This window comes from Dendropsophus ebraccatus, chromosome 14 (assembly GCF_027789765.1).
Source record: "Dendropsophus ebraccatus isolate aDenEbr1 chromosome 14, aDenEbr1.pat, whole genome shotgun sequence".
Lineage (NCBI taxonomy): Eukaryota > Metazoa > Chordata > Amphibia > Anura > Hylidae > Dendropsophus > Dendropsophus ebraccatus.
The window spans coordinates 66,921,471-66,945,954 of record NC_091467.1 but is presented as its reverse complement, the minus strand read 5'-3'; the positions used below and the strand labels follow the sequence as shown (position 1 = coordinate 66,945,954).

General features: G+C 46.4%; 1 protein-coding gene across 8 annotated transcripts in view; it reads right to left on the bottom strand.

Annotated features, from left to right (window-relative positions):
• The window catches only part of ARHGAP44 (Rho GTPase activating protein 44), a 69,852-nt gene that overhangs the window by 18,335 nt on the left and 27,033 nt on the right, over positions 1 to 24,484 (bottom strand). For all 8 annotated transcript variants that reach the window (XM_069952401.1, XM_069952409.1, XM_069952404.1 and 5 more), the window contains exons 2-16: positions 17,320 to 17,359; positions 17,048 to 17,152; positions 16,153 to 16,229; positions 15,863 to 15,974; positions 14,053 to 14,129; positions 12,856 to 12,973; positions 11,916 to 11,984; positions 10,165 to 10,246; positions 8,068 to 8,195; positions 3,467 to 3,578; positions 3,244 to 3,325; positions 2,771 to 2,851; positions 2,431 to 2,544; positions 1,757 to 1,848; positions 1,443 to 1,623 (exon numbers count right to left, since the gene is read on the bottom strand). In XM_069952401.1, coding sequence (XP_069808502.1) covers positions 1,443 to 1,623; positions 1,757 to 1,848; positions 2,431 to 2,544; positions 2,771 to 2,851; positions 3,244 to 3,325; positions 3,467 to 3,578; positions 8,068 to 8,195; positions 10,165 to 10,246; positions 11,916 to 11,984; positions 12,856 to 12,973; positions 14,053 to 14,129; positions 15,863 to 15,974; positions 16,153 to 16,229; positions 17,048 to 17,152; positions 17,320 to 17,359 — 1,470 coding nt within the window. The remainder of the gene's footprint in view (positions 1 to 1,442; positions 1,624 to 1,756; positions 1,849 to 2,430; positions 2,545 to 2,770; positions 2,852 to 3,243; positions 3,326 to 3,466; positions 3,579 to 8,067; positions 8,196 to 10,164; positions 10,247 to 11,915; positions 11,985 to 12,855; positions 12,974 to 14,052; positions 14,130 to 15,862; positions 15,975 to 16,152; positions 16,230 to 17,047; positions 17,153 to 17,319; positions 17,360 to 24,484) is intronic.

The window sequence follows — 24,484 nt, the reverse complement described above, 5'->3', positions numbered from 1 at the left end:
AGCCGCCTGGATACGCACAGTGGGCGAGCTGAGATCTTAGGTTTACGGCAGAACGCCGCTCGATACAAGGGGGAAAGCACAGCTCCCTCTCTGCCTGGCAGCTTTGTTAAGGCTGTGTTCACATTTTCAGGTAGTGAGGATCCTGCAGCCCGCCAGCTGTTGGAAAACTACAATTTCTATCATGCCTGGACAGCTTTAGCTTTGGTTGTCCTGGCATGATGGGAATTGTAGTTTTGCAACAGCGGGAGGGCCCAAGGTTCCCCATCCCTACTTTATGGAATAGCAACAACAACACAGCTCTGCAACACCAGCTCATCTAATTGTAAAGTGTGCTAAGTGCAGTACCCTGTCTAGCCTGTAGGTGGCACCATATGAGGAAAGAATGTATACTCTATATGTATAATTTGTTTTTTTTTCATCCTCACCTTCCAAGAGCAGTACAGGGGTTTGTTTTGTGCAGGATAAATTAGACAGTTTAAAGGCACCCTTAAAGGGGTACTCCAGAGGGGGAATATATATATATTTTTTTAAATCAACCACTGTCATAAGTTATGCAGATTTGTAAATGAGTTCTTTTTTTTTTTTTTTAAAAAGTCATCCAGTACTTATCAGCTGCTATATGTCCTGCAGGAAGTGGCGGATTCTTTCCAGTCTGACACAGTGCTTTCTGCTGCCATCTCTGTCTGTGTCAGGAACCGTCCAGAAAATTGCCATAATTGTCCTTTCCTGCTCTGGACAGTTCCTGACATGGACAGAGGTGGCAGCAGACATCACTGTGTCAGACTCGAAATTTTCCAACACTTCTTGAAGGTCATACAGCAGCTGATAAGTACTGGAAGACTTGAAATTTTTAAATAGAAGTAATTTACAAATCTGTACCAGTTATAAAGTTATAAAGTTTTTGCTTTACATTATCTTTCTCTGGATGTTATCATTTAGTTTCCCAGCTATTGTGAGGGCTCGTTTTTTGCTGGACTAGCTGAAGTTTTCATGAATGCCATTTTCAGTACATCCATATTTTTTGGGAGATGAGGAGACCAAACACCAGCAGTTTTTTGGTAGTCAGTCCTTTTGAGGTGCGAACGACAGATAGAGCTTCCCCTCTAACAGCTTGGAGAGTTTATGTGGGTTATCGGCTGCTGTATAACACAGCATACACCTGAAGTGTATGGAGCAGGCTCAGCTCCTTAGCCTGCTCCATGCTGATCAGCTGTTAGAGCTGCAGCACCCGCATACACAGTGAACAGAGCCAAAATCAGACAGCGCCATACACGGAGTAGTGGCCATGCTGGGTTACTGCAGCTCAGCTTCTATTCACTTCAATGGCAAACCCACTCTTAGAACTCATGGCCTGTAAAAAGCCAAAACCTAAACAGTATAAATTATACCAATTAATAAGCAACTAGTCATAGTCACAACTATAATAAAACAAAATGCTATACCCATCCTTCTTGTAGAACTCCAGCATCATGTTATCGGTTGCCACGCTGAGCGGTCGCCTGGCCTGGTCGTGCTGCTTGCGGTCAGAATGATCCATGTCCGGAGAAGGCATGGAGCTGTAGTTAGCATTGTGGTTGGTGTGTACGGGGCTGCCATAGTTACCCGTCACATTAAACTCTATCTCTGTTGGAATAAAATCATTTTTAATGGAAAGCCCAACTACACGTCACCTACCTGATTGGGGACGAGGCTTATAGACAGCGGGCTTACAGGCAGCCGTCTGACACTGAGCACTACACAATACACAGACACTCACCGCCTGGGAAGAACCAGTCAGCATGTTGGATTATGGGCTCAATGATCCCTACAATCTGTAAGGACACTGTGGTCATCATCTCAGTGATATTGCTACATAAAGAAAAAGGTAAAATAATTATACGTCAGTCATATATATATATATATATATATATATATATATATATATATATACACCGGGAACATTTACTCCTCCAATTGGCAATGGCATCACCTCTAACTGGCATTGACTATATGTAAAAAATAAAAGTCATCAACGATGTCTGAGAAAGGAAAACCGCAAAGTTACAATCTACTATGTCCATAACAAGACAAAATCCAGTTGACGGATCTGTTTTATAAAGAAGCCTATAGGAAAACTCAAAGCATGCTGGGATTGGAGGAAAAAAGAACACAAAAATGACATCCAGGATCAGCCAATCAGCTGTTTGCTAGAGCCCCGATTCCCATGACAGAACAGAGCTGGAAGCAGACAGCGACGTATATTTTGTAGTGGCCAAGCTGGGGTACTGCAGCTCAATAGGTCAATACATTTTACTGTATATGGGTGAATTCACTATCCTGGGTGGAAGCTTCAACCATTATTAGAATAGAGATAAAGCCATGGTTTCCAGGTATTGTTCACCCTCCACAGACACCGGATTTTACACTTACTGACTGATCCTGGTCTCTTACCCTTCTGCCTGCGGCCAGAGAAGGTTCGGCCCCAACACAATGGCCATATTGCTGGGAGTCATCTTATTGGTGTCCTGATATTCTGTTAACTTGGACAGAAACTTGATGACGTACCTGAAATGAGCCGGAATAGAAACATAACATATAATAGCACAAAATAGGCGGAAAATTTGAGGATCGAGAGGGATCTGGCTGGATTAGGAGAAGAGGCACAATGCAGTGCACAGTATATAGGTCACAAGGCTCCCATAACTTATACCAGGGGTGCACATGGCGTGATGCCGGGTCACTTATCCTCCAGGACAGGACCCCCAATAACCCCAGTTTGCTTTGCACTTACTTGAAGTTGTTGTAATTGGATTTGGGAAGTTTCTCACATGCGTTCCACAGAGCCTGCAGCCGCTTGTCCTGCTCCTGGATGCTGGAGGCCGAGAATAAGGAGAGAGGAAGAAGAACAATAACTAGGCCGACCCCATCACTAACACTTATAGAACAACTCCATCACATTGCCATATAGACAGTAAGTAATGTAATGTATGTATACAGTAACTCCACCAGCAGAATAGTGAGTGCAGCTCTGGGGTATAATACAGGATGTAACTCAGGATCAGTAATATAATGTACGTACACAGTGACCCCACCAGCAGAATAGTGAGTGCAGCTCTGCAGTATAATACAGGATGTAACTCAGGATCAGTAATGTAATGTATGTACACAGTGACTCAACTTCTTATACAGATTTTACCTTCAGTCACTTACAGATGTAGTAGTACTTGTGGTAACATATTTCCAGAACAGTAGTATTACACTCACTTGGAAGCCTGGATCCATTCATCATAAAGCTCAAAGGTCATGAGGGGTTCCGGAAGCTCCCGGAGGTAAGACTTCAATGCCCCTAAAACAGATGGTACAATCTCAACTAATAATGAACAACTGCAGCAGGGATGTTTGGTGTAGTGTATTCTCCATTTACAGCACTGGTAAAGTTGCTATAGACGGCGACCACTGCGCCTACTAGTGAAAAAAGACAACAAACCTGCAATGGCGTGGGGGTCGGCGGAGTACTCGGCTACATCCACCACACAGCAGTCCAGGGCAGCTTTCAACTTCTTTAACTTGGAGGCTGAGGGGGCAACTCGGAACAACCCCTAGAGGACAAGAGAGGGAATACAAGACATCAGGCCACATAGACAGCAAGTCAGGGGTAGGGAACCTTGGCTCTCCAGCTGTTGCAAAACTACAACTCCTATCATGCCTGGACAGCCAAAAGATGGGAGTTGTAGTTTTGCAACAGCTGGAGAGTCAAGGTTCCCTACCCGTGCAGTAAGTCTTCATTCGGAGAAACAGATGACTAGATTCCATGACGGAAGGGGACGCCTCAAGGGCGAGGTATCTAAACTGCTGATGAGAAGCGTTTCCATGCAATACTGATCAGCAATGGTCATTTTACACGTACGCAGCACTATGTAACCCTGCTGCTGCTGCGTACGTCCTCCCCACCGTCCTGCGACTTTGTCATTACATTGTGCTTGATGGCTGCACTATATTACGTAAGGGAGATTTATCAAAACTGCTGTAAAGGAAATGAAGAGAAAAGGCCCATAGCAAGCAATTAGGTCAGCGCTCTCCAAAGGGCGCAGGAGTCTGATTTATAGCTACAGCGGCCCTCTTCTACAATAGATGTGCGGCGTCCTCGGATACAGTCATACACCGCTGGCTGCCGTCTTCACAACAATGCAATACTAATGTTTGTCCCTGGGCGCCGCTGGCACTGGCTGACTACACATGACTGCCTCCCCTGCCGGTGATATTCCTTATTATACAAGCCTTATGATCATTGCTACGGATGATGGGCACACAATGCTGCTTCCCTGGACCTTACAGGGTGACAATGTTGTACTGCGTCTCGGCTGCAGGTTATATAATGGACGCCTATGGCACTTTGATATATGTTAGCATTGATCATGAGTTAACAAAAGTTGTATTAGGGTTCAGGGTGCAATCTTCCTTCCTTCCATTTTTTGGACCCCTGATATGCAGTTTGCAGCCTAGTTTCAGTCCCAGTAATACATGCTGAATGTGTGTGTATCCACTAATTCCTTCTTTTCGTAGTCCATAAGGGATCTCTTCCTCCATGTGCTGACAGACACTGATGTCGAGGACTGTGTAAGCTATGTTCCCTCTGAGTTCTCTCTGTACACCATACAGTCAATGTGACCCCCCTTCCCTCTGCAGACTCTGCCAGGAAAGCTCTGCTTTCTTTCTACCATTGTACACCCCCTCCTTATTCTGCATACTGCCCTGTATGCACTTTCCTCTATATCTACAGCCTGTGTGATCTGCCCTCCCTGATAGCTTGGATGCTTTCCCCCCTTTACACACTCTTATCTGCCGCATACATTGGAGACAGCTGACAACAGCCAGGATCCATATACTATTAGATCTATATCAGAAGAAGCAGCACAGTCAGCTATGTGAAGGAGTTAGGGTCCTATTACACGGGCCGATGGGGGCCCGATAATAAATGTAAACGAGCGCCGATCTGCTAGATTGGCGCTTGTTTACTGGGCCTATTACACGGCCCCATAAGCGTTTAACAAAGGCTACAGGGACATCGTTACTGATGTCCTTGCAGCCCTTGTTTAAACTGTATACATTACCTATCCAGACTACAGGGCTCCTCTTGCGGTCTGACAGGCCACTCAGCCAATCACTGGTTGCGGCGGTCCTGGCCTGGGATTTGCTGAGTGGCCTGTCAGCTCAGACAGGGCGCTCTGAAGTTGGAGCGTGCGTGACCCGGTGAGAAGCAGAGCGCAAGAGGAGCCCTGCAGCCTGGATAGGTAAAGTATTCTTCTTTGAATATCGTTAGCCGCCGGCCGCGCACCGCTATCACACGTAGAGGTCCGTAGTCGGCACCCGACAATTATAGGTCCAAACCTATATCAATTTTGATCATCGGCTGATCATTGTGTTTATTACACGGAACGATAATCGGCCGGATAGGGCCAATTCGGACAATTATCGGTCCGTGTAATAGTAACCTTATGCTGCGTTTACACTGAACGATCATCGTTCGAATTTTCGCAATAATGATCGCATTTGAGCGATAATTGTTCCGTGTAAACACAGTGAACGCCCAAGCGACGAGCGAGAAATCGTCATTTTGATCTTTCAACATGTTCTTAAATCGTCATTCGCTAAAAAATTTGCAAATCCCTTCTTTCAAAGATTCACCCCATGTGAAAGATGGGCTCAAGCGATCTTAAAAGCGTTAGCAATAACGATTTTTCTTACGAATTTTCTAACGATTTATTCATCTAAACGCTGGTCATTATAAGAACTAAATCGTTGCTTCAATTGATTCGTTAAACGATCAATTGGGCGAATTATCGCTCTGTGTAAACGCAGCATTAGACAGACTCTACAGCAAAAAGGAAGATTTTAATAAAATGAATTCTCCATTGATTAGTAATAAAATCTGCTCTGATTTGTCCAAATTCTAGAAAAACATCATATAAACAAACTAATACTGTTGTACTGATGTAAACCTCCACAATGCAGGGAGAAATAGGTATAGACTCCTCCTCAACACTGCAAATCTTATTTGCCACTAAGCAAAACATTTGGAAATGATTTCTGCTAAAGCGAATCTACTAGATAATAAATGTAAAGGGTTCATCTACTGTTTCCCCCTGCACAGTGGATGTTTACTGATTGTGCTCAATAGAATACATTAGTGGTACAGTTGTTTGTGTGTTATTAGTTTAGGTGCACTGTGTTTGTCCACAGTTGTTACTAAGGGAACAATCAGACCACATTTTATTATTCATTTATGCAGAGATCCAGGTAATTCAAATGGGATCGCTTACTTTTTCTCTGCACTGTGGATGTTTACTTAGTAAAAGACATGAACAGTACAGCCCTGTGTTAACAGTTTAGTTACATTATATGTGTCTATAGTTGTGGCTTGCCCTTTTAGCAACTGTATGTAAACAACATAGCCCTGGTGAAAGGTCCCTTCAGGTCTTCAGCGGTCATGTGACTACGTATACGTTCTCAGCAGTCATTGCATGACTTGAATGCTAAAGGGTTTGATCATCGCCCTATTGGTTATATTCAGCCACAGGATCTAAGTGTGGGATGATACCCCTGATTGGGCACCATCAAGTACTTTGTAGGGACCCTTCTCCTTTAAGTGATCCCGGTTATTGTGCAGATTAACCAGTAAAGGTCTCGGCACAGTTTTTGCACATAGTGAAACACTGCTAGGAATGTAGGCTACCCCACGGGAAGTGGAAATGAGTCCCAGCTGCGGGATTTCAAAGCTCTGCCATTCCTGTCCTCTCCCTTTTCCTCTGACCTTAAATTAACTTGGAAATATGTTTTATAAACTGTGAAGGAGCAGGAGAACATGTTCTCGTGCCTGCAGATGTGACCGGGTAGGAGGGGAAAGACTGACAGCAGGGCTTCCTCACCTTCATACGATGCCTATTATAGTCCCATCTCTGAGGCTGTGTTCACACATAGTTTTAATTTCAGTGCTTGGCATAGGCACCACATCTACCACAATACAATGCAGCAGGTAATGCTATGAACACGCAGGGAAATAATAGATGTCAGGGGATCCTGTGTAATGCAGAAGCCCTGACCTGACTGCAGTTCTAGGAATCCAAACTGAATGATAAGAGTTGTGGTTTTGCAGGAGTTTCATATAATATAGAGCAGTGTTCCTAAACATGGCTACCCAATTGTAGCAGAACTACAACTCCCATCATGCATGGAAACCTGAAGGCTGGAAGTTATATGTTTTGCAACAATCACATATGCCATAGCGCAGTGTTTCCCCACCTGAAAAACAACAACTCTCATCTTCGCCCAGACAGATATAGGCTGGGAGTTGTAGTTCTGCAACTACTGGGGAGCCACAGGTTGGAGAACTTTGCTCTATACTATATGCAACTATTATCACCTGAAGGCTGTCAGAGGATGATGGGGGTTGTAGTTTTGCAACATTTAAATATGGTATAATTTTGCAGCATTTGTATATAGTGCACACCAGCTGTTGCAAAACTACAACTCTCATCTTTGCTCAGATGTGTATAGGCTGGGAGTTGTAGTTCTGCAACAGCTGGGGAGCCAGAGGTTGGAGGACACCCTGGCTCTCCAGCGGTTGCAAAACTACAACTCCCATTATGCCAAGACTACAACTCCCATTATGCCAAGCCAAGATTTAGCTTTGGCTGTCCAGGCATGATGGGAGTTCTAGTTTTGCAACAGCTGGAGAGCCAAGGTTCCCTACACCTGCTATATACCATGTACAACTGTTGCAAGACATCAACTCCTATCATCTGAGGGAAATCAGATCATGATAGGAGTCGTAGTTTTGCAACATCTGCATGTAGTATGGAGCAATGTTCTCCACCCTTTGTTTTCCAGGCATGCTGGGAGTTGTAGTAGTGCTCGTAGCTCTTCTACGGTGCCATGTCCACCAGGGGCTGCATGCAGTGGTATGTGGGTGACGCCCTGCGTGCCACTGGCCTCGCATCGCAGGAAAACAACAACAGCTGGAGCGCAGTTTATTGTAAACAGGAACAGCTGAATCTCCAAGCCATGACGGCGGCAGTGGCGGCCTCCTACCTCCTCCTGCATTCCACACTCCAGGAGCATAGTGACACAGGCCTCGATGGGGAAGGCGATCTCCCGCCCGCTCACCGTCAAGTGTTCTTCTAAGGGCTTTCCGAATGATGGCTTTTCAATCCAGGCCTCTGGAAGAGGATACAGAGACTGAGCAAGTAATACGCTTTTATATATATCCAGGATACACAAACACGGTGCACAGGAGCATCGTCCATAGCAACCAATCAGATTCCAGCGCTCATTTTTAAAAAGATGTCTGGTTGCTATGAGTAACTGCTCCACTGCACAAGGTCTGATAGTCCCCCCCCCCCATGGTGTCCAGGGTCTCTACTAACTAGAAAGGTGTATATCTCTTTAAATATTACTGCTGACTTATATTCACAATGACAGCGGCAAATACAGTCAGGCCTTTAAAGGGGTACTCCGGCAGAAAGAGTTTTCTTTCAAATCAACTGGTGTCAGAAAGTTATATAGATTTGTCATTTACTTCTATTTAAAATTCTCATGTCTTCCTGTACTTTTTAGCTGCTGTATGTCCTGCAGGAAGTGGTGTATTCTCTCCAGTCTGACACAGTGCTCTCTGTTGCCATCTCTGTCCATGTCAGGAACTGTCCAAAGCAGTAGCAAATCCCCATAGAAAACCTCTCTTGCTCTGGACAGTTCCTGACATGGACAGAGGTGGCAGCAGCGAGAAGTGTGTAAGACTGGAAAGAATACACCACTTCCTGCAGGACATACAGTAGCTGATAAGGACTGGAAGAATTTTGAATAGAAGTAAATTACAAATATATATAACTTTATGACAACAATTTGAAAGAAAAAACATTTTCACCTTTAAGTACCCCTTAAGGCAGTCCTGAATTGTTACTTTCAGTCCTCAAAAAAACTGCAACAATGCATACATAAATACAATGGGAAAGTTATGATATACTTTTTGGCTTTTTTTTTTTTCTTAAAGACGAAGTCTAGGTAGTCTAACAATTTTACAGGTTCACCCCTATGACCCCCATACACATTACACATCTGAGCGGTTAACCAACCATCAACTGCAGTGTTCCCCAACTTGTAACTGTTCAGCTGTTGCAAAACTACCACTCCCATCATACCCACATTCATGTTTTGCAACTAGTTTTGATGCATAGGAGACCAGTTTTGCAACCAATGTGATCCCTTAGGAGGCTATACTGCTGTTAGGGCATGGAAAGAGTAGTAGTTCTGCAACCAGTACGGACCCATAAGAGGGAGAAGGCTGTCAGGTCATCATGGGAGTTGTAGTAATCTAACCAGTTCGCACCCATAGGTAGCCAAAGGCTGGGAGCTGTATTTTTACAACCATTATGGGCCCGTAGGAGCCATAGTCTACCAGGGTATGATAAGAGTTGTAGTTTTACAACCAGTATGGACTCCAGAAGGGTAAAGGGCATGAAGGGAGTCGTAGTTCTATGGTGCGTTCACACCTACAGGATCTGCAGCTGATTTTCTGCAGCAGATTTCATTTAAATAACTGAACACAGCATCAAATCTGCTGCAGATCCTGTAGGTGTGAACGCACCCTTACAAACACTATGGGGGAGATTTATCAAGCCGTCTTATGGTAACAGCGTCCTTTGTTTCCCGTAGCAACCAATCACATCGCAGCTTTCAAATATGTATGAGGCCTGGTAAAATGAAAGCTGTGCTGTGGTTGGTTGCTATGGGCAACAGCAAGTGTTCTTACCAATAAAGCTCCCCCTATGGACCTATAGGACACGAGGATCTCCCAGTTGTGCAGATGATGTTGGGGAAAGAAGGATCGATCATGTTGGATTCTAACTCCCCGATCCTTTTGTTCTGAGGCGGATAAGCCCCCCCACCAGCACCTTACCCACCTAGAGACTTGTTCACACCCATACAGATCAGGTCGGGCCGACGCGGCTGCAGGACTCATAGCCATAGAGATCGGATACATTATAATGAGTCCTGCACCTAGTTAAGATGTATTAAGAGAGTTCACATTCACCGACAGCAAGCAGAGATCTAGAAAATGCCGCCAAATTCAAAGTATTGTAGAGATGTGCACTATTCCAGTGTGTGATGTTGCACGCTGTTCACACTCACCCTGCTGAGCCTTGATTTGCGGCAGAACGGCTTGCAGTAAAGCGAGGGACTTCCTGTGGTATTCGGCCTGGACTTCTATTAGCTGGAGGAGACACAAGAATAATCCTTTAATTTAGTGTTCTATGTATTATATACCAGTACCATATTGAACCATAAAGGACAGATCTATGGCATCACCTGGAAACATGGAGGCTTGGCCTGTCAATCTACAGCCACTAATAGGACATTATTATAGGAACAATCACGAAAACATAAGATGATACCTACAGGTTTCTCAGCCATGACCTTTAGCATCAGGTGACATTGTTTTTAATGTTATGGACGAAATAGCGTTCTCTAGACAAAACGATTTTTAACGGTTACCGATCGCAAACGGGAGCTTTTGGGAATGACCTGAAATCATTCTCCATAACACAAAGAACAACAGTCATTACTACGATTGTTTACTCGATCTGATCCCCGCAAGAGAACGAACGATGTGTACATTTAGGGCCCTATTACACCAAACGGTTATCGTCTGTACTTGGCCGATTACCGACCATTCCAACTGATAATCGTTTGGTGTAATAGGTCACATGTATGATGACGGCTGATCGTTGTCTTAAAACATGTTTTATTAAAACAAAAGCGACGGCCTCCTGGCTGCTGCTATCTTCTATGGGTCTAAAGATCGTCCGGGCAGCCTCCTCCCCGCTCGGTGTTATAATTAAAGGGGTGTTCCACTCAAACATAACTTTTGATATGTTGCTGCCCATGGTGAGACTAACAATTAATTTCATGCTTGTTATTATCTATTCAGTATCCTTCCTCCAGTTCTGAGTTGCTGCTTTCTGCTTAAGACACAAAAATCTGTGTGTGAGCTTTTTTTCCCCTCTCCTCCCCCCTCCCTTCTGAGATGGCTGATGTAAACAAGTCCCAGACAGGCTTTATCAGCAACAATGTAGCTTCTTGTAATGCTGGGAGGATTAATCACAGTGAGTTCATTAGGAATTTGACCCCAGATTAACCCTCCCAGCATACAATGTTGCAGATACAGCCTGCCAGGGATTTGTTTACATCAGCCGTCTCAGAAGGAAGGGGGGAGGAGGGGGAGGAGAGGGAAAAAAGCTCACACACAGATTTTTGTGTCTACAGCGGAAAGCAGCAACTCAAAACTGGGGGAAGGAGACTGAATAGATAATAAGTATGGAATTAATTGTTAGTCTCCCCATGGGCAGCAACCTAAAAGCAGCAACTCAGAACTGGGGGAAGGCAAACCTTCAGGCCTAGATGTTCCCAATCACAGCAAAACAATATAGGCATATTAGAAAGGTGTCAATCAGAAGGGATGTAGGACGAAATGTTTATACTTGTTAGCTATGAGATATGACTTTAGTAGAGATGAGCGAACCCCGAGCATGCTTGAGTCCATCCGAACCCGAACTTTCGTCATTTCATTAGCGGTGGCTGCTGAAGTTGGATAAAGCCCTAAGGCTATGTGGAAAACATGGATATAGTGATTGGCTGTATCCATGTTTTCCAGACAACCTTAGGGCTTTATCCAAGTTCAGCAACCCCCGCTAATCAAATGCCGAACGATCGGGTTTGGATGGACTCGAACCCGAACCCGGTTCGCTCATCTCTAGTCTTTAGCAAAGGAATAAAATCTATGATGTGTCATCCCTGATACGGGATCATACGCCGTCATGTCTACAAGATGATGCTAGGAGTAGATGATACTGACACACTATGCAGGTCGCGGATCAGCTTACCGTCTGAAAGTAGTTTGCATAGTCGATTTCTTTGGCCACGAAACTGTACATATCTGCTGACAGCTGATCCTGGGGAGGGAGAAGAGAGACATATAATACATGGAGAGACTGAGGGTTAGATGGGAGGGAACGTATCTGTATACTGCACAGCTATGATCACTGAATGCAGACTCTAAAATTTACTTGTTTCATCAAAGACTCCTGCTGATTCTCTGTCCCTATGCTTTACCCTGCAGGTCTCCTCCCTCTGATCACAATGACTCTATCTACAACGTCTATTAGAGTCTGATATCTGCTTTCTGTCTCAGCAGAGGTTCAGGCTGTTATTACTTTCAGCCATGCTTTACACTGCAGCTCTGCTTGTCAAGACTGGCTCTTGTGTATATGCAGAAACTCAGCAGAAAGTCTATCATTAGTCAAACACCTGCTATAGGACTGGGAAGAGAGACGAGCAGGGAGATCCTCATCAGTCTTATAGAGCTTGACTACTGCTCCATGCAGGGACGTAGCTATGATTCACGGGGCCCCATAGCAAGAAAATTTTAAGGGGCCTCCCTCCCCTCTGCAGAACAAAGCACTGAGCATAAGAGGTCAGAGGTTATCAGTGCAGTGAAGCAGAGATCTCTGTCTTCTGCTTGTTAACCCTTTCTTTGTGTTGCAGCATGTAAGTAAACATCGGGTCACTTACACCCTGCAGTAGACGAGGGGTTAAGCAGAAGGACACACGCTCTTACCTACTCCTCCAGGCCCCCCTCCTGCACGGGCCCCATAGCAACTTCCTACCCTGCCACTATGGTAGCTACGCCACTGGCTCCATGCACTTGTGATTGTTGGGGGTCACAACGTCTTGACCACCACTGATCACCCTGATCATCATGACAAAATGCTGGAATAACTCTATAAGGTGCTGGACTGTATAGGATAATCTATCTCCACTCACCCTACAGATCTCCATGCGGTTTGCCGCCTCCTCCATCTCTTCCCTGAGTGCGTCAGCCTTAGCTCCGGAGGGCTGCAGGTTGCTGGAGATCCCCGACGACTTTGCAGATTGCTGCCACCTGCACACAAGGGACGAAGCTTCAGTAACACCATAGTCGGTGGACACAGCAGATCACGCGTCAGTCTACGAGGACGCTGAGCTTCACGCCAATTCCTCCCCGCCCCCTCCTCTCCATAATTGTTCTGCTTCATTTTCATCCATTGTCTCTGGATGTTATTGTGCTACCTGAATTATCCAAAATACTCACGATCCTTCTGAGCCAAGTGACTCATCCCGACACCCAGGCGAGCGTCTCCGAGTGTTACATTGTGTCTTGCCAACATCCATTCTGTGAGTCACTCAGATACTGGGCTACTCGCACATATACATAGGAGTCAGCTACGATGGACAACTCGGACCTCACTTATATAAGAAGAGATTAATACTAAAAGAGTGTCATATGGGGCAGAGCATAAACTTAGACTAGACAGCCTGTGAATAGGTCAGATTCATCACCGTCACTAATTGAGAGCTGAAGGACATGGTAGGAGTTGTAGTTCTACAGAAGCTGAAGACTGTGTGGCCATGTTGTAATTGTAGTTTTGAAATGCACAAAGCTCCACATCACATTAGGAGTTGTAGTTCTAGAACAAAATTCTGTGCAGCTAAGTTGTTTTCATGCTGCCAGGGCTTGCTGTGGGTGTAATTTCAAGGAATGCTGGGCTGTCAGGGCATGCTGGGAGTTCTAGTTTTGCAGCAACAGTCAGCTAAGTTGTTTTCATGCTGCCAGGGCTTGCTGTGGATGTATTATCAAGAAATGCTGGGCTGTCAGGGCATGCTGGGAATTGTAGTTTTGCAGCAGCGGTAAAGTAATAGGTTGAGAAAGTGCTGTAGAAGAGATACTTTGCAACGACAAGAAATCACCTTACAGGCTACATCAGCAAAAACCAACTACAGTGTGAAGTTACAGCATGTCCAGCAGAATTATAAATGCAGCTCTGGATGTGACTGAAGTATAAGATATGATACAGATAAAGACTGCTACAATATAAAGAAAGTATCTGTAAAGTTATCGAACATGATACGTGTAATATATAGGCGAATGCTGCTGGGGAGACTCTTTGAGGTCAGGAACGTGTGACTGATGCAGCCACTTACCTCGCTCTAGAAGAATCCATGTCCAGGACAAGTTTGGCTAAGTGTTTCCTCTGTTTTTGGATATTGGGGATCTCCACCTGAAAGAGGCACGACACAAGAATCAATAGAAGAGGCAACAGAAGCTCCAGGTATTATTTTTGAATAATGTGGGCTTTATAAATCGTGGATGGAGTCTCCTTTATAAGGCGAGGCTGAGACTTTCTGTGCAGCTAAGTTGTTTCCATGCTGCCAGGGTAGAATTACCAATGTGATAGGAGCAAAGACAACCCTGAAGGACGCAGCCTACTTGTTTTCATGGACTGTTCTGTGCAATACAGTTGTTTTAATGCTGCCAGGGCTTCATGTGGCCAGAACTGCTAATGTTATAGGTGCCAAGACAACCCTTAAAAGGGTACTCCGTCCCAGGCCCCTTTTTTCACAATCACAAGAGGGGGTGAAAACAATTACACCCACTTCACTCTCCGACTCCAGGGCTGCTGCCCACATCCAGCTGCCCTGGTCCCCGGCTGCATCCTGGTCTGAGACGGAACTTAGGATGTGACGTGGTCAGGCCTGCTCAGCCATTCAGCAGCTGTGGCAGTGTCCTGCCTCTTCTGCTGAATGGCTGAGCAGGCCTGACCACATCACATGCTAAGTCCTGTCTCAGACTAGGAAGTGGCCAGAGACCGGGGCCGCTGAATGTGGGTGGCAGAGCTGGAGACGGGGAGGCAGGGGCAGATTAACTTCACCATAGGCCCCGGGCTGTTCACCAAGCCTGGGCCCCCCCACCCCACTGTAACTATAGTGGCACTAGCCTGGCGTTCCTAGTACCGGATAGATAATGTCATGATGTCCTGATTTGTGCAAAATTGCCATAAAAAAACTGTGATTTTTTTTTGCAAATCATGGCGGAAGTGTAGCCAGGAGACAGTACACCACTGAAAGTATAAGTCTTTTTGGGTGGTCATGGGCCCCCCAGGAGCTCAGGGCCCCGGGCTGCCGCCCGGAACGCCCCTATTATGATCCACTACTGCGGGGAGGTAATTGTAAATAATTGTTTTCACTCACACCTTCCCTGGACTAAAAGGGATCCCTATCAAAGTACCCCTTTAAGGACACATCACATGCTAAGTCCTGTCTCAGACTAGGAAGTGGCCAGAGACCGGGGCCGCTGAATGTGGGTGGCAGAGCTGGAGACGGGGAGGCAGGGGCAGATTAACTTCACCATAGGCCCCGGGCTGTTCACCAAGCCTGGGCCCCCCCACCCCACTGTAACTATAGTGGCACTAGCCTGGCGTTCCTAGTACCGGATAGATAATGTCATGATGTCCTGATTTGTGCAAAATTGCCATAAAAAAACTGTGATTTTTTTTTGCAAATCATGGCGGAAGTGTAGCCAGGAGACAGTACACCACTGAAAGTATAAGTCTTTTTGGGTGGTCATGGGCCCCCCAGGAGCTCAGGGCCCCGGGCTGCCGCCCGGAACGCCCCTATTATGATCCACTACTGCGGGGAGGTAATTGTAAATAATTGTTTTCACTCACACCTTCCCTGGACTAAAAGGGATCCCTATCAAAGTACCCCTTTAAGGACACAGCCTGTTCTGGAAACTCTTTAGCTTTTCATCTCTGCCTTCCAAAAACAGTAACTTTTTTTACATTTTTTCACGTAGCTTGTTTTTTGCGGGAAGGGTTATATTTTTTATCATACCATATTGAAACACATTTGGTTTTGAGAAAATCAGAACATCATAGTGAACTGGAGTTTCCCTTTGAGCATGCACAGGTGACACAGCTACATGCATTCGGATGTCCGTACATGCCCCACGTACCTCTGCGAGCACAAACAGCGGCTCCACCACATCTCTCTCTACCTCCTGCTCGAAGTGGATGAGCTCCTGGGCTAGCTTGTCCTCGACTTCCCCGCATAACTTCAGCATCTTCCTAGAAAGTAACCAGTCAATACAATTTAGAGAACTACAGACCTCTCATCGCCATCATCTACAGCAGCATTCATCCTCAACAGGAAGCAGTAACAACAGGGCCACCTAGCTGCTATTTCAGGTCATAATTTACTTTCTCCAAGCTACGGGGCCCAAAGAAGCAACAATCTCTGTCTCACCCGAGCAAAGAGTCATCCCCTAAGACAGCAGATCCTTCCATCAGACACTGAGCCAGTGTTATAAGAGGTAACTTCTTCTGTGGGAACAAAGAAAAAGAGACAGGGAGGAATTTTATAGTTCATTTTATGGGGTTTTCCAAGATACAAGAAGATACAGAAAAGCATCTAAATCAGGCATCTCAGTGTTTATCAGGTGATGTCACACAGATCAGAAATACCTTTCATTATCTTGCCCAGCTCTGTGCAGCACAGTTGTTTTCAAGGTCAGGTCTGTGCAGCACAGTTGTTTTATAGTCAGCTCTGTGCAGCACAGTTGTTTTATAGTCAGCTGTACTGTGGCCTTTTCTGTTATGGGAAGGGGGGGACTGTGGCCTGCCCTATTATGGAGGGTACTGTGGCCTGCCCTGTTATGGAGGGTACTGTGGCCTTCCCTGTTATGGAGGGTACTGTGGCCTGCCCTAATATGGAGGGTACTGTGGCCTGCCCTGTTATGGAGGGTACTGTGGCCTGCCCTATTATGGAGGGTACTGTGGCCTGCCTTATTATGGAGGGTACTGTGGCCTGCCCTGTTATGGAGGGTACTGTGGCCTGCCCTATTATGGAGGGTACTATGGCCTGCCCTGTTATGGAGGGTACTGTGGCCTGCCTTATTATGGAGGGTACTGTGGCCTGCCCTGTTATGGAGGGTACTGTGGCCTGCCCTGTTATAAAGGGTACTGTGGCCTGCCCTGTTATGGAGGGTACTATGGCTTACCCGGATATGGAGGGTACTAGGGCATGCCCTGTAATGATGGGGTACTATGGCTTGCCCTGTTATGGAGGGTACTAGGGCATGCCCTGTTATGGAGGGGTACTGTGGCCTGCTCTGTTATGGGGGGTACTGTGGCCTTCTTACCGATCTTTTATCCGTGTCCGTCCCCTGCTGACCCTGTAAACATGCTGTAAGTTTCTTGTGGGTGCTATGAGTGACCTGTTTAACCAACTCCAGACGTTTCTCCACCTGCGAGAAAAAAACAATATGTGAGGTCACCCCCCCAACACCACAGCACAATGACATCACTAGAGATGGACATTATGGGTCACCACAACTGGGTCCTGTAGAGATCCCATCAATCGGAGACTGTCGGACAATGCGCCATATTGTATAACGAAAAAAGGGACACCTACTTGTAACAGATCATCACTCAGCACCTCCGTCTTCTCAGCCCTGAAAGAAGATGAAATATTGTTACACTGTATCAGTGCTGCTCTACTGTATCAGTGCTGCTCTACTGCATCAGTACCAGTGCGGTTCTACTGTATCAGTTTGTTGGATCAGTGCTGCTCTACTGCATCAGTACCAGTGCGGTTCTACTGTATCAGTTTGTTGGATCAGTGCTTCTCTACTGCATCAGTACCAGTGCGGTTCTACTGTATCAGTTTGTTGGATCAGTGCTGCTCTACTGCATCAGTACCAGTGCGGTTCTACTGTATCAGTTTGTTGGATCAGTGCTGCTCTACTGCATCAGTACCAGTGCGGTTCTACTGTATCAGTTTGTTGGATCAGTGCTGCTCTACTGCATCAGTACCAGTGCGGTTCTACTGTATCAGTTTGTTGGATCAGTGCTTCTCTACTGCATCAGTACCAGTGCGGTTCTACTGTATGAGTTTGTTGGATCAGTGCTGCTCTACTGCATCAGTACCAGTGCGGTTCTACTGTATCAGTTTGTTGGATCAGTGCTGCTCTACTGCATCAGTACCAGTGCGGTTCTACTGTATCAGTTTGTTGGATCAGTGCTGCTCTACTGTATCAGTATCATTTACTGTATCATTGTGAGTTGACTGCATTAGTGCTGCTGTACTGTATCAGTATCGGTGCAGGTCTACTGTATCAGTGCGGCTCTACTGTATTAGTATCTGTGTAGCTTTACTGTATCAGTGCAGGTCTACTTTATCAGTATCGGTGCAGGTCTACTGTATCAGTGCATGTCTACAATATTAGTATTAATGCAGGTCTAGTGTTAGTATCAGTGCAGGTCTACAGTATTAGTATCAGTGCAGGTCTACTGTATCAGTGCAGGTCTACAGTATTAGTATCAGTGCAGGTCTACTGTATCAGTGCAGGTCTACAGTATTAGTATCAGTGCAGGTCTACTGTATCAGTGCAGGTCTACAGTATTAGTATCAGTGCAGGTCCACTAAATCAGTGCGGCTTTACAGTATCAGTAATGGATTGGTGCGAGTCAACTGTATGAGTGGGGGTGGACTGTATGAATGCAGCTTTACTGGATCAGTGTCAGTGCGACTCTACTGTACGAGTTTATTGGAATAGTGCGGCTCTAATGTAACAGTGCAGGCTGGACTGGCTACGCTGGATACAATTGTAACAAAACCCTGAGCCTCTAGGTATCAACAAGAGAAATTCCATTCACTGACAGCAAGAAGACGTACTGAGAAGGAGTAAATTATACAATGATTAATGATGGTAGAAACGTTACATCCTCATCCATCACACCCTCCACAATGAGGAGGTGACTGTGTCAGTAAGCACCGCCAGCTGTCAGGAAATGTCGGTGACGGTAGATGAGCAATTGCAGCAGACAGACTGGTGGTGGCGCTGTGCCCTGCTGCTGCGGCTGCTGCTGTCAGGGATGGGAGAGCAGAATTTCCATGAATTGTTATGATGAGATGAAGATTAAGGGAAATGTCATCAATCTGCGGTGAACAGGCAAACACATCGCGGCTGCTCGGCCGGCTGTCACGCCATACAGGAAGTCTCTATTAATATTAATGGTGCAGACACGTGTTCACTCAGTTATGAGACCCCCGCGACGCAGGGGGCAAGAACAGCGCAGCGTCCTCAGGGTCAGACACGGGCGACACATGTCCCCGCCCTCACAGCAGACAGAAGTGTTTCAGGAGGGACGACCTAACACTATATAACCTTCAGGCTTTACCCTCCCAGATGATCAGCACAATTCTGTCCTGAAATACTTTGTGCTGCCTATAACAAACTATAACCTTAAGTCAGTGATTTTCAACCAGTGCCGCAGGGAAAGTTCCCCAAACTATGGTGCCCCTGCAGATCGCCCCACTGCTGCTGTCCGCCTCACCTACTGGCCGCCTGTAGCGCCCGGACGTGCTCCTCCTATCTAATCAGCGGAGACCGGGAGCGTGGTGCGCTGCGGCGGACCGATTGCACGCATCCAATCAATGTGTGCGCTACGGCCCAGCGCAGCGCACCACACTCCCGGTCTCCGCTGATTGCAGGAGCACGTCCGGGCCCTACGGGCGGCCAGTAGGTGAGGCGGACAGCAGCGGCGACCATCTCAGAGGACGTGAGGAGGAAGGGGGGGGGGAGAGAAACCTGGGGATGGGGGGAGAGAAACCTGGGGATGGGGGGAGAGAAACAGGAGAAAACAATGGGGGAGAGAAACCTGGGGATGGGGGAGAGAAACCTGGGGAAGAAACAGGGGGGGAGAGACAGGGAGAGAAGCATGGGGGAGAGAAACCTGGGGATGGGGGAGAGAACAATGGGGGAGAGAAGCATGGGGAAGAAACAGGGGGGGAGAGACAGGGAGAGAAGCATAGGGGAGAGAAACCTGGGGATGGGGGAGAGACAGGGAGAGAAGCATGGGGGAGAGAAACATGGGGATGGGGGAGATAAACATGGGGATGGGGGAGAGAAACAGGAGAAAACAATGGGGGAGAGAAACCTGGGGATGGGGGAGAGACAGGGAGAGAAGCATGGGGGAGAGAAACATGGGGATGGGGGAGATAAACATGGGGATGGGGGAGAGAAACAGGAGAAAACAATGGGGGAGAGAAACCTGGGGATGGGGGAGAGAACAATGGGGGAGAGAAACATGGGGATGGGAGAGAGAAACATGGGGAAGAAACAGGGGGGGAGAGACAGGGAGAGAAGCATGGGGGAGAGAAACCTGGGGATGGGGGAGATAAACATGGGGATGGGGGAGAGAAACAGGAGAAAACAATGGGGGAGAGAAACCTGGGGATGGGGGAGAAAACAATGGGGGAGAGAAACCTGGGGATGGGGGAGAGAAACCTGGGGAAGAAACAGGGGGGGAGAGACAGGGAGAGAAGCATGGGGGAGAGAAACCTGGGGATGGGGGAGAGAAACATGGGGATGGGGGAGAGAAACATGGGGATGGGGGAAACATGGGGATGGAGGAGAGAAGCATGGGGAAGAAACAGGGAGGGGGGGGGAGAGACAGTGAGAGAGAAACCTGGGGATGGGGGAGAGAAGCATGGGGAAGAAACAGGGGGGGAGAGACAGGGAGAGAAGCATAGGGGAGAGAAACCTGGGGATGGGGGAGAAGCAGGGGAGAGAAGTTTGGTGGAGAGAAGCAGGGGGGAGAGAAGTATGGTGGAGAGAAGCACAGGAGAGAAGCATGGGGGAGAGAAGCACAGGAGAGAAGCAGGGGGGAGAGAAGCACAGGAGAGAAGCAGGGGGGAGAGAAGCACAGGAGAGAAGCAGGGGGGAGAAGTATGGTGGAGAGAAGCACAGGAGAGAAGTAGGGGGGAGAAGTATGGTGGAGAGAAGCACAGGAGAGAAGCAGGGGGGAGAAGTATGGTGGAGAGAAGCACCAGGAGAGAAGCACAGGGGGGAGAAGAAAACAGGCCCAGGTTTCACACTGAGTGAGTATAAATACATTTATAATCTATATTATGAACTATATGTATAATATGTACTGTTTTAGTGTCATTTTGTGCCATTTTGGTTGGTGGTGTGCCCCGGGATTTTTTAAGTATAAAAAGTGTGCCGCGGCTCAAAAAAGGTTGAAAATCACTGCTCTAAGTCTATACCCCCCATCATGAGCAGCGCAATCCAATCCTGAAATACTCTGTGCTGCTTCTAACACTATATAACTCTCAGTCTATACCCTCCCACATGATCGTCACAATCCTATCCTGAAATAGGGTGGGTTCATACTGAGGAATTCTCATGGATAATGTCCGCGGAATTCCGCTGTCTGTCCGAGCGCACGGCCGCGCGCCTTTCTGCCGGCTCCATAGACCCCATGTCACTTCTTTCGGCGGATAGTGGAATACGCCGGCCCATAGAATGGTGTCTATGAAGGCACCGGAAAGGCGCACAGCCGTGCGCGGACAGATAGCGGAATTCCGCTGACATTTTCCGCGAGAATTCCTCAGTATGAATCCACCCTAACACTAGATAACTCTAAATCTATTACTTCTCACATTTAGCAAACTCCTCCCCTGAAGTACTCTGTGCTGCTGCAGATTTCTCCCGCTTTGCGATGTTCAGCCTGTGACCTTGAGCTTGACCATCAGCTGAACTTCAAGGGTCGCCAGTACAAGCCAGATCAGCAAACTCTCCTGAAATACTCTGTTCTGCTTGGGTATTTTACTACTATTTCCAGACATCCCACAAAATGGACACACTCCTCTCCTGAAATATTGTGGACCCCTGTAATCTCCCAGAAGATCAGCACAGTACTGTCCTGAAATACTCTGTGCTGCTGGAGGATTCTGCTCTTACCAGTTACCACTCAATTGTCCTTCTCACATCATGATAACGAGACCAGGAGAGTAATAGAAGTGATAGGTCACTGCACCCCATCATCAAACTTATCTCTTAAAGTATCACTGTTGTTTAAATTTTTTTTGCAGAAATCAATAGTCCAGGCGATTTTAATAAACTTTGTAATTGGGTTTATTAGCCGAAAAATGCAATTTTATCATGAAAAAGCAGTTTGAAGCTCTCCCCCCTGTCTTCATTGTTCTCTATGGAGAGGGGAGGGGTGGAGGGAGATGAGGCACCAAAACAGGACAAAAAAGAGTTAATTTACAGCTACATCACCGGGCTATCTCTTCTGAAGTCAGCTCTGACCTCAGAATACCGGCTTTCACACAGGTCCCGCTGTGTAATCCTTTGTACTCTGCTGCCGACTGATCTCCCTCCTCCCCCCTCCATAGGTTACACAGGGCCGACTAATGTAAAAGAGTCGAGATTTCCTGATAATGAGCAGTGGATGAGAGAGAGGGGGGGGGCCTGGGGAAAGGCTTTTTGAATGCAGATAATGGCATATTTGCCTAATAAACCCAATTACAACATTTCTTAAAATCGCCTGGACTATTGATTTGTGCAAAAAAAAAAAAAACACGAAGCAACAGTGACACTTTAAAATCCTCTGTGCTGCTGTGGAGCTGGCTCTATCCTCCTGCCTAGTATCCTGACTAGGCTGTCTCTTATAACAGACGGGTAGAGATGCCAGTGAGTGAGGCTGCGGGCAGCGATGTAAAATCACTGAATTGCATAATGATCTGTGCAGGGTGGGAGCAGAGTAGCCCCCCGGCCCGCAGGCCTCATCCCCCCCGCCCCGCCGCCCGCGACTATTTACATATCTCGCCATGGTCGCTAATTAGAACAAATTAAAAAATCTGAGTAGAGGGGAGAGGAGGCGGCATCCCGCAAAGCAGAGCTGAGGAGGCCGCTGGCTCCATCCGTATCACACTCCAGCAGGCATCTTCTAAATGTCTAAATGGAGGAGCTCTGCCCCCCGGACACAACACAGACAACTCCATCCAACATGGCGGCGGAGAGAGGGATCCTGCACACACAGCCAATATCCCAGGCCTGGGGCCAGGAGGCAGGGAGACATGGGCACTGTGCAGATGTGCTGAGCTGGCGTATCTAAGCCTATCCTGTGTGATACTGTATGCTAAGCCAGTGTATCTAAGCCTATCATGTGTGATACTGTATGCTGAGCCAGTGTATCTAAGCCTATCATGTGTGATACTGTATGCTAAGCCAGTGTATCTAAGCCTATCATGTGTGATACTGTATGCTGAGCCAGTGTATCTAAGCCTATCATGTGTGATACTGTATGCTGAGCCAGTGTATCTAAGCCTATCCTGGGTAATACTGTATGCTGAGCCAGTGTATCTTAGCCTATCCTGGGTAATATTGTATGCTGAGCTAGTGTATCTAAGCCTATTCTGTTTGATACTGTATGCTGAGCCAGTGTATGTAAGCCTATCAAATGTGATACTGTATGCTCATCTAGTGTATCTAGGCCTATTCTGTATGATGCTGTATGCTCAGCCAGTGTATCTAAGCTTTTCTTGCGTGATATTATATACTCAGCCAGTGTATCTAAGCCTATCACTGTATACTCAGTTAGTGTATCTAAGCCTATCCTGTATGATATTGTATTCTCAGCCAGTGTATCTAAACATATTCTGTGTGTTACTGTATTCTCAGCCACTGTATCTAAGCCTATTCTGTATGATACTGTATGCTGAGCTAGTGTATCTAAGCCTATCAAGTGTGATACTATATGCTCATCTAGTGTATCTAAGCCTATTCTGTACGATGCTGTATGCTCAGCCAGAGTATTTAAGCCTATCACTGTATGCTTAGTTAGTGTATCTAAGCCTACCCTGTATGATACTGTATGCTCAGCCACTGTAGCTAAGCCTATTCTGTATGATACTGTATGCTGAGCCAGTGTATCTAAGCCTATCCTGTGTAATAATGTATGTTAAGCTGCTATACTGAAGCCTACCATATGTGATACGCTGGTGTATGCTAAGCTGTTGTATCTAAACCTGCCCCCTGAGCTAGTGTATCTAACCCTATTATGTGTGATACTGCCCCCTGAGCCTGTGTATATAGACCTATTACAGGTCGGCGAAGAATCCAAGCTGACCATCTATCTTACTAGTTGCAGAGCTGGTGTATCTAAGCCTGTCATGCCTGATATTCTGCTGCCAAGCCAACGCATCAAAATCTATCATCTGGGATACTGTTTGCAGAGCCGGAGTATCCCAGCCCCTCATATGTCATACTGTCAGCTGATCCAGAGTATCTAAAGCGGCTACACATTATAGATCCCAAAGCAACGTTCCCTTCGTCCGTCATCAAGAATTGTGTCAGTAAAGATAAGGCCAAGTATAAGTCAAGTCATAAATAACATTTCCCACAATGGTTGCCCAACACCCGTCCAGTAAGTGCCTCAACTTGTCGCAGATTACCGGGGCATTATGTGACTAACCGTAGTCAGGGAATGATTAACCAACGAACAATGAAGAATACCGAACCAACAACACAGTCAGCAAACTGCCCTAACCCACTGCAGAAAAGCTACCATAACCACTATAATACTGCCCCCTATATACAAGAATATAACTACTATAATACTGCCCCCTATATACAAGAATATAACTACTATAATACTGCTCCAATATACAAGAATATAACTACTATAATACTGCTCCTATATACAGGAATATAACTACTATACTACTGCTCCTATATACAAGAATATAACTACTATAATACTGCCCCCTATATACAAGAATATAA